The sequence below is a fragment of the Sinocyclocheilus rhinocerous genome, unplaced genomic scaffold, assembly GCF_001515625.1.
Source record: "Sinocyclocheilus rhinocerous isolate Xijiao unplaced genomic scaffold, SAMN03320098_v1.1 scaffold126, whole genome shotgun sequence".
In the NCBI taxonomy this organism is placed as follows: Eukaryota; Metazoa; Chordata; class Actinopteri; order Cypriniformes; family Cyprinidae; genus Sinocyclocheilus; species Sinocyclocheilus rhinocerous.
This window is the reverse complement of record NW_015662929.1, coordinates 21,721-32,781: the sequence shown is the minus strand read 5'-3', so window position 1 is coordinate 32,781 and position 11,061 is coordinate 21,721. Positions and strand designations below refer to the sequence as shown.

Sequence of the window (11,061 nt, the reverse complement as noted above, 5' to 3'; positions counted from 1 at the left end):
ATATATATATATATATATATATATATATATATATATATATATTAATGGCATCTTAATGGCATTTGAACCTATTCACAAGTATATATATTTAAATCATCATATATTAAAAGCAGTACACCATATACTACACATATATGTATGCTACAATACACTTTTGTACCTTTTAGGTATTAACATGTACATTTAAGGTACCAATATGGACCCTGTAGGTACATAGGTGCACCATTTAAAAAGGTACTGCCACAGTGACAGCTTTGTGCCTTTTTTTCCCTGAGATTGCATGTAAAAAATGCAGGTTTACATGTTCAGAATAGAACACTAGTGTACTGCTCAGTGAACACTGCACAGTATACACTGTTTTTACAGATCACACATAAAGGAGATGCTGATCTCAGTCAAGGTTGAAATTAGTTCCAGTTCATTTGTCACAATTCAAAATGGAAGCACATTGCATTGTGGGACACATTATTTGCATTATGTGACACAGTATTCAAGCAGTATTCTCTGAGGTATACTGCACATTTTGGCAAATAGAGTCTGTCTTCTGCACGTCGTTTCTTATAATATGCAATGGTGCAGCTGAGAACTGAACTTAAAATGCAGCAAATACAAAACACCTAAAAGTTCAACTGTGAGTCATCTTGAGATAATTATATACAGTATAATTAATTATCTAGGGTCATAACTTGCCTGAGTAGAAACTATATCGAAATGTATAATGGTGTGTGAAAAGTAAGTAAGCCATTTTAGTCCGTAATTAAGTCATTATCATTATTATATATATTTTTAAACACATACATAGCTGCAGGAATACACTATGTAGCATTTCACAGTGTGTTGTTTAAAAATGGAAATCGAAAGCTGGAATGATACGTGAAAAGCACACAGCTGTACTTGGATTACATGCAATGAGACTCTTGATCTGTTTAGAGTACCTCTTTATCTTTATTATAGTGGTGAAATGCAGGTTTGAGGTCGAGAATCGAACTGTACAGGTGGGACACGTGTGTGAGCGTGCAGCAGGAACACACACACACACACACACACACACACACACAGGTTTGTTTTTGTGAAAAGTGGGGACATGGGGTAATGTCCTGAAAAGTCACCTTCTCCTTGTAATACCTATGTCATACCTTTGTCATTATACAAATTTATGTCCTCATTTGTCACAAAAACGCGTGCACACACACACACACTATAATCTCACTCAATCACAAGGTCCTATTGGCTTTGCCTCCGTGGATAAATCCAGGATTGCAGATTTTTCGCCCCTGACACAGCAAGCATGGTGCTGCATGAACAGCAGTGTTTGTTTTCTATGGGAACATTTATTATGTCACTTCTGTTTCTCACGTTTTCAGTTGGTGGTGAAGATGTGCTTGATAAGATTACACAGAACAGACTGGACTGAATCCAACCAATATACACATCACACTCTTATCTCTCTTCCTCCTTTCCTCTGCATTACTGCCTTTCTGTAATATTTTTGTATTGTGTTGCGCATTGGAATTGTTGTGTTGCACTCTCATTTTTATTTAATTCTTCACTTTAACCCTCATATACTGTACCTCCATAAAGCATAGGATTATGTTTCTTTTCCTGACAAGCCAGTATGAGCTCAGAGCTAGATTAAAATCTGGGCCAAATAGGCTTTTATATATTTATATATTGAATATATTTATTTTTATATAAACCTTAACGAGAACCACCTGCTCTTACAACAGCATAAAACAGCATTTTTTTTTTTTTTTACAAGGGCTGAAATGATTAATTACATTTCAAGGTATTTTTGTGGTAATAATAGGGTTATAGTACTCCTTCTCTCTTAGGAAAAAGGTGAATCAGATATTTCTTGAAAAGAGGCATTGTATTGTGTTGTTCATTAACATGTATATGTATTTTTGTCCAGTGGTTTTGTAAATTATAGGTCATATACTGTACATGCGTGTAAATTTTCCTGCACCGTTTGCAATGCGAACATGAATGATGCCTCAAATCAAGCGGTGTGCTTTTGCATTTTTAATCTCAGGACTTATCGACAGTAAAATAAGTCCATAGATTTACAGGAGGAGGGACCTGAAACAATGAGCCGACTATGGTTGCAAGTTCCGTTGTTACCAACATACTTCAACAAAACGACAGGGATCAAAAATAGTGAGCAGTCCTCAGATGCCAATGTCGTTACGGCAGTGTTTCGGAGTTATGCACATATCAGAGATAGCTGCTGACTGAATAAACCAAAAAACACTCGAAACAACCACTGATAACACTCAATCTTGGTGGTGGAGAGTTGTTCACATGAAAGCACCACTCACATCATCTTCAAATTAGAGTAAATATCTACTTCTTTATGCAGCAAAATGGGTTACAGGCAAAAAAAAATCCATTATTTCTCTCTTGAGTCAAAATGCTACAGGAAGAAGATATTTTAGGGCTGAGCATTTGAGATTCATGACTTGTCCATGCCTTGTACTGAATTTTGAGTATATGATCCATCCAAAATGTGAGAGAATCTAGATTAATTCAGTCCTGCATGTGTTTGAACTTTCTGTGCCTCTCTGTCTGTGCGCTTTGGGTTCTATGCTCTAAAATAATTGCTTCTTGTTTCATGTTAGCTCTATTTAAAAGGCCAGCCGTGGTTAGATTGATGCAGCCATCATGGACAAGGTCAGTATGAGAGGAATTCCACATCAGCTATGTGCAGCTATCTATGTGCAGTCATGTGGGGAAGACCAGGCATTTTCCCAGCTAGTGATCTCTCCAACACTGGCTTACAAATGAGCTTTTCACTGGATGTGTGTCAGTGTGACCTTGAATCAGACGTTCATGCTGTCATCACATTGTAGAATGGTTTTACACTAAATGGTTATGTGGAGTCATTTATCCAGATTTGACAGCAGCTTCTGCTAGCATTCTGGTATTCAAGGGTTTTGTTTTTATGGTGAGTTTCGGCAAATTGTTATTTTAAATTCATTTATGTTATACAGTAAATATCTGAGAATGAGAAGCAGCAGAGTGTATATTAACTTTTATTAGAAACATTAACAAAGATGTCTATATTTATCTGAATGTAAATTAATTTATACATTTGAATCTGTCATGCATGAAACTATGTTTGTTAAAGGCATATCAAAAGGGCCATATGGGTCATTCCTTGCATACACTGAGGATAATCATCTCATATTACATTCATAGACTGAAAATTGCTCCCAAGAGGATTAAGTTGCCTTCATCAGTATTGCTGTCCACTGTTAGTATAATGGCAGCTGTAAAGCATTCACTTAGCAATCAATCTTTGACATTACTTCCCTGATGTAACATTCTTTTTAAGGTAAACACCTTACATATTTTATCATCTTAGCCTGCTTAATTGTCCCACCCTCATTTTCAAAGTAGTATGGGAAAGCAATTGCTTTTCAAATGTTTGGTTTATATGAATTATTGCATAATTGAGTATTGAATAGAGATTCAATATGTTGACAGAGTTAGGTTCGTTTTTAGGTTCAATATGTCAACAACTGAACAAGCACAATGTCACAACATCAATCATTTCAATATATCTAACATGTACTAAAATATACAGTGTATGTTGTTTTTCTTTCTTTCTTTTTTTTGCAAGCAGGGTTAATTTCACTCTGCTATGCCACATTATCATTCATTTCATGCATATTAGTTGATAAAATGCAGCTACAGAATGCACATTCAGAATACATTCACCATAATTGATTATATTAAAATGAGACTTACATTTTAAAATTATGTTGTATGTTTCTGATAAGTGATGTTGTTATGCATTTAAAAATGATATCTTTTGAGTTTAAAGTTTATTAAAATATGTATTTTCAGGAACACTTTAAAATAAGGCTACATTTGTTCATTAACAGTTAACAGTAGCGTGTTTAGGCACCACGCAATTACTAAAGGTCCAGGTGGGCCCTCACGGAATGCGATTTCTACTGAGGGGACCATTTTAACAATAAACAACTTTTATTGCAGCATTTATTAATTTGTAAATATACTATTGTTCATTGCTGATTCTTATGCGTTCATTCATTCATTCATTCATTCATTCTTTATTCAATGCACTGTGAACTAACAATTAATGAATAAACTATTTTATTTTTATTGACTAACATTAATAACAATAAACTGTTAACGTTTATGTTACAAATTAAACCTTATTATAAAATGCAGTGTTGGGGAAAGTTACTTTTAAAAGTAATGCATTACAATATTGCGTTACTCCCTAAAAAAGAACTAGTTGCGTTACTTAGTGACCTTTTGTTATGTTACTTTTGCTTTACTATTTCACATCTGGACTGGGCTTACTGGTTTGTTTTTAATATAAACATTTCTATTTTTGGCAAATGTAAAAGCTCTTTCACACCCAAAGTGAAATGAACAAATCTCAGGCTGAATCAAATGTAAATTCACGTCTGTACAGTAGAGGGCGCAGCTCAAACAAACCTTCAGCTGTGCTGCTGTTCTGGATTGCATGAAGAATAGGATGCAGGAGAAGAAAATTCAACACTCTTCAGCAATAAAAAAAAATATATATATATATGTATATATATATATATAGACATATATATAAAACATAGTCTGTTTTTGAGCAAGTGAGATGATAAATGGATGTTCACATTTAGTCTACAACTACAGTAACATCATGTTCTCACAGCGCACACAACGCCTCTGCACTCTCTCCTGATTTCTCTCAACATGAGGACAGGAGAGCTGCCAGTCAATAAATGGGAAAACAAAGTAACTGGCATTACTTATTTGAAAAAGTAACTCAGAAATGTTCTTGTAAATTAAAAAATAATGCGTTACTTCACTGGTTATTTGAAAAAAGTAATCTGATTATGTAACTCACATTAATTGTAATGCGTTACCTCCAACACTAATAAAGTGTTGTCAACTTTTCCATGTCAGCTAGTTTATGGCCCCTTTAATGGAGATTATTATGTGTACCAAAACAGCATCTTCTGTTTCTTCTGACTATTGCAAACAATCGAACAGTATCTGGCCCACATGGTTCTGAAATGCAGTTAGTGAATCCTTTATCCATAGATGACCTTGTGAGTCAATAAAGAATGACTGTGCTTCCAGGAGTTATTTAATTAAGTAAATGTAATACACTGGTTATCCTTGATGTGATCATTATACCTTTGTATTTGATAGTGTAAGTGAGTTTTACTGGTACTATATTGCATTACAGAGTATTTGGATCAAATACTGATTGTTGAGACATGTACAACAGAACGAAAAATGCCTTTTTAAAGATAATCTATTTTTATATTCAAAGTGTAAATGTTGGTATTTTTAATCCACTGTCTCAATTATGTATTTCTATGTTTCTCTCTCAGCAGGTATGCACACCAGTATCAGTGAGATTTTGAAGGAGAAAACGCTAAAGTCGTCTCGTCGCAGTTTGCCGTGTCTGGCTCAGAGTCAGACGCATCCTCAGAACCTCAATCACTTCCTGTCTGTGCCTCTGAGTCCTGAACCCAAAACATACACTCACAATGTCAGTGCCTCCTGCACACACATCACACCTCCTCCCACAGGTACGAACTAGCAAACTTTTTTCTTTGTATTTCAATTAGCTTGTGGTTGAATATGGTAATATCAACACAATCTCATGGCAATTCTCAAGTATTTTACATGTTGGCAGACCCGAAAGCTCACTCTGCGATTTCTTTCAGTCTTCATGAGGTCCTGATACTGGCTGCATCTTACTCTGTGAAGTTAAATGTTGAACAGGGTGATGTTTCCACACACAGTGATAAAAAGACAATTACAGTACCTCACTGATTAACTGATGTGTTAACTCGTGCCATAGACAAACTCAGTTTGAATTGGCCTGAGGAAGAACTGAAAGTGTCCCAAAGTAATCTAGACAAATGTTTTCTATCAGGTCAAAGCACTCATCCTCCTCTTAGGTGGCTTCCTTTCTTCCAGGATCTCCACAACAAGTTATGACGCTTTTCCACGGCATGGTATGGTTCGGCATGGCTCACTTAAATAGTACCACCCTGGTTGAGGTTCCAAGCGAGCCATACCAAAACTAAAATGTAACGTGTTAACACTGCAGATCACTGATTAGTCAGAGAGAATCGTCACTACCAGTGGTCGTTGGATTTGCGACACGAGACACCAAACCCGCTAGCATCAACAGCCACCGCAGTATCGTTCGCATGACTTAAACGACTTGCTTTAAAAAAAAATTAAATAAAAAAAAAAAAAAAAAGAATGGCCCCTGTGTCGTGTGTTTGTATCTCCTTTTTAATTTTTGTATATATTTTTTTTTCTATACGCACGTTTGTGTCTCGCGTTTACAATGATGTCACGGCAGTAGAGGCGGCACAACTAGTCAATATTGCCACCTACTTTGAAGCGGTACTAACTGCAGTGGAAAAGCAAGTGAGCCAAGCCGTGCCGTGCCGTTGCCAAGCCAGCTTGTACCACGCAGTGGAAAAGCGCCATTAGCAAGGTCCTGGGAGAAGCCTTATTCAACTCACTTCATCAACCTGTCTAATTATTCATCTGTCGCAGGGCTGGCAGAGCATGGGAATGCATCGATGCCTAAGGTTGAAGAGACGTTAGCTAACTATCTCTCACCTTCTTTTGCACGCCCTGGAGAGGACCATCATTACCTTCCAGAACATGTAAAGTTACATCTAGTATGGTTGGTAAGGCCTAATTCAGGCTACAGTACACCATCACTCTGTCGGAACTCTGCCATGCCACAAAGAAAACGGCCTGCACTATTGGCCATTCAGTGGCTGGTATGGCTGCCACGAAGCTGCACCTGTGGTTAAACCTGGCTGTAGCTCTCACTAGCAAGGGGAAGTGTTAGTCTCAGCAGTCCAATTGAAAGCTGGACCTGAGATTTGTCATTTCCTCCTGGTCTGCCAGAAAAGATCAGCCCTGATGCCAAGGCGTTCAGGGTTCTGAGGGCAAGCCCCCTCAGGGGAGAGTGTGACACACCATAACATTGTGTGCTCTTTCTTCCTCAATGCCCTCAAGGCTATCTTGTTAAACCAGCCACATTCTGTGTTATGGGGAGGCAGCAGTTCCCAGTGGGTTTTCTGCACAGCATGGCTGCTGGAGCGTAGTGCCTGACACCTCCTCGGAGGGTACTGGGGAACAAGAGGTTGTTAGGACTGTCTTCCCTCAAGAGAATAATGGGCACCAATTTTTCAGTCAGACTGGTTTGTCATGATAGGTTTAAAGGATGCCTGTTTTCATATTCAGATTGTACCAATGACAAAACAATTCTCAGGTTCGCTTTCGCATATGAAGCGTACCTTCCCTTCGAGATTGTTACCTCTTACTTTTATGAAGTGCATGGACACAGCTTTGGCTCCACTGCGACTCAAGGGCATTCATGTACAGAATTACCTCAACGACTGGCTAATTTTAACTCGGTGTGAGGCTTTAGCAGTCCAACATATAAGAACTGAAAGTGTCCCAAAGTAATCTAGACAAATGTTTTCTATCAGGTCAAAGCACTCATCCTCCTCTTAGGTGGCTTCCTTTCTTCCAGGATCTCCACAACAAGTTATGACGCTTTTCCACGGCATGGTATGGTTCGGCATGGCTCACTTAAATAGTACCACCCTGGTTGAGGTTCCAAGCGAGCCGTACCAAAACTAAAATGTAACGTGTTAACACTGCAGATCACTGATTAGTCAGAGAGAATCGTCACTACCAGTGGTCGTTGGATTTGCGACACGAGACACCAAACCCGCTAGCATCAACAGCCACCGCAGTATCGTTCGCATGACTTAAACGACTTGCTTTAAAAAAAATTAAATAATAATAAAAAATAAAAAGAATGGCCCCTGTGTCGTGTGTTTGTATCTCCTTTTTAATTTTTGTATATATATTTTTTTCTATACTTTCGAGATTGTTACCTCTTACTTTTATGAAGTGCATGGACACAGCTCTGGCTCTACTGCGACTCAAGGGCATTAATGTACAGAATTACCTCAACGACTGGCTAATTTTAACTCGGTGTGAGGCTTTAGCAGTCCAACATATAAATGTTGTTCTCACTCAGTTATGGTGTCTAGGTCTTAGACTGAATTCCAAGAAAAGTGTGCTTTCTCCAAGAAAAGACAGACTTTTCTAGGAATGCAATGGGATTCGACCACAATGCAGGCAACTTTATCCCTGCTCGTGTCTGGTCGAACTTGCCTGTGTGGACAGCTTTAAGCTAGGCTAGGATATTCCAGTCAGCCTATTTCTCTCATGGCTGCAGCGTCCCCAGTCATTCCATTGGGCCTACTCCATATGAGACCATTTCAATGGTGGCTCAAAAGCAGAGGCTTTTTAAGGGTTATGCGCAGGTGCCTTCCTACCCTTCTTCTGTGGCTCAGGGTGCCCCACTAGGGGCGTGTTGTCATTGAAAAACAATTTTGATGGATGCCTCTCTTACAGGCTGGGGTGTGGACCTTGAAGGCCACCTAGCTCATGGACTCCCGGAGACCATATCATCTCATTTGTCCCAACTGACACATTTGGCAGAAGTCACCATGCTGCCGAATAATCGGGAGGTATCAAGTGCTCTCTCTCATCTACCCTACTGATGTGAGGCAGAGCTTGAGATATGTGGGGTGAAGTGACTCATTAGCAGGGAACAGCCAAACTTCAGAACCAAGGGACTTATTGGAAAAGTGGTGCCCGATATTCCTTAGGGGGGTGCTACCCCATGCTGTGAAGAAGGGTCGGATGCCACGGTCCAAAACTGTATTGCGTGGAGCCGAATAATCGGGAGGTATCAAGTGCTCTCTCTCATCTACCCTACTGATGTGAGGCAGAGCTTGAGATATGTGGGGTGAAGTGACTCATTAGCAGGGAACAGCCAAACTTCAGAACCAAGGGACTTATTGGAAAAGTGGTGCCCGATATTCCTTAGGGGGATGGTACCCCATGCTGTGAAGAAGGGTTGGATGCCACGGTCCAAAACTGTATTGCGTGGAGAACTGGCTAAGGAACGGCAGGGAGCTACTGCCTCCGAAGACACAAACTATATGTTCCAAGGCTGTAATCACATTTAAGTAATAGTTTAGTAATAGTTTAAGAGTGTCACAAGATAAATATTTCCATAACTGAGTGCCCATGAGCAAAAATGACAGTATGCAGGTCACATATTTCTAGGGCTGCATACATTAGCAGAATATCATGGCCAGTGAGATGAATCAGATCCAAACCATCACCTATTGTCACTCAGGTAACGGTTTAGTCCTACTGTTGTTCTTAGAACTGTCACTACAAAAGGCAGACCTTACATTTCTCTGTATGCATGTGGACTAAAGGCACAGAATAACTATGAAAATCAGCTGGCTTAGAAAGGACCATCTCATTATCCATTATTCATTCTGCTTTTGTGTTGACCTCATCAGGTCAGGTGCTTTTGCTAAAAGATCTTCTGGCAGGAGTGTTCAAAATGATGACCATTAGTGGGTGGTACTAAACTCAAGGGAACATGTAATGCTGTTCTTAGAGGAGTCCGGCAATGTCAGCACTTGGAAATGATTCCAGCATCTTCACTGAGAACCTTAGAGCAGCACTTGGAACAAGCTGTCTTGTCTAAACACCTGTAGAGCTAATGAGGGTTACCAGCTGCAGCAGTCAGCAGCGATCTCAGAATAGAGAAGATAAATTAGACAAATGTTGGTGATGAAAGCACTAACTTTGTGTTAGCAGAAATGTAATGGCTCGTTGCTTGAATTCAAAGCCCATTGTCAATCGAAACCCAGCCTGTCAAATCCAGTTAGGTCTGTAATACCCCAAGAAAGCTATTCCCAATCTCACGCCTCTAGACGTATGTGACCCTCATGATGCCATCTTTACTCATGGGTAAAGATTTTGTTTGTTTGTTTGTTTTTGAGCCAATAACCTGGGTTATGAATGCCATGTGATTAATAATGGTTAACTCAACATGATACTGAATAATTTCTGAAAGTTGTGTTTTATCCACATCCATATTCATCACCACTTCATTTTAACGTGTTGACCTCATAAAACCCAATGTTTCTCTCTTGGACAGACACTAGTCAGGATGTCTATATGGAAGAGAGGGAGGCGGGGGAGTTTGAGCCTAAAACAGATGAAACATTACATGTCCAGCAGAAGCCAGTGTCCAGAGCAAAGCTAGAGGCCCGCACAGACTCCATACAGGTACAACATCTCTCCTCTTACCTGCTGATATGCTGCCAACTCAGCTTCAAGATCTGTGTTTGATGATGAATTAAATCAGATCTTGAGTAACATTTTTTTTTACCTTGAGTAGCACCCATTTATAAGCGCTTATCACATAACATGTTTATTCTTTCTCACAATTAAAAGTTGATTCAGCAGAATATCGAGATGATATTCAATAATGTTTATTTGTAAGCCAACACTGAAAAATTCCCTCAGGAAATTCGAATGGGTTTTTAGAAAAGTAGTTTTTGATTTAGAAATACAAAAAGGTCTGTGGTAAAATGTTATTTGAAGTGTATTTCCCATTTTGTTCTACAGCATAAATTACACTCGTACCTCAAAAGTGAATTTTGAAATTCCTGAGGGAACCAATGCCTGAAACGTTTTAGGACTAAAACTGAACAGAACTATTGTTTAATATTTTCTAATAAAATTTAATGAAATTAAGAAATGTTCCGATTCTTTTTTCAGGGGAACAATTTAGAAAACCCCTCAGGATTGATGTTTAGAGATGGGAAGAAGCGCATTGACTATATATTAGTCTATAAGAAATCCAGCCCTCAGGTGGAGAAGAGGTGCACATTTGAGAGGAACCTGCGGGCGGAAGGTCTAATGCTGGAGAAGGAGGTACAGAACAATGACAGTGGTATTTTAATGGTCATTTGTTTGGATTGATTCTTTTTGCCCTCAAGGAAATATCACAGATGGACAAATACTGTACTGAGACTTTTATTTGCAATTAAATTAAATTTATAAAAAATATATATATATTTAAAGAAATGTATGTATATTTAAGATAACGTCTCGGTTACGTATGGTAACCCTCGTTCCCTGAAGGAGGGAACG

The 11,061-nt window shown here is 38.8% G+C and overlaps 1 protein-coding gene across 1 annotated transcript in view; it reads left to right on the top strand.

Moving 5' to 3' along the window:
* Window positions 1-11,061, top strand: part of LOC107728407 (anoctamin-3-like) — a 33,430-nt gene that overhangs the window by 12,474 nt on the left and 9,895 nt on the right. Inside the window, exons 2-4 of the mRNA XM_016538567.1 lie at window positions 5,373-5,570; window positions 10,061-10,191; window positions 10,687-10,842. Coding sequence (XP_016394053.1) covers window positions 5,373-5,570; window positions 10,061-10,191; window positions 10,687-10,842 — 485 coding nt within the window. The remainder of the gene's footprint in view (window positions 1-5,372; window positions 5,571-10,060; window positions 10,192-10,686; window positions 10,843-11,061) is intronic.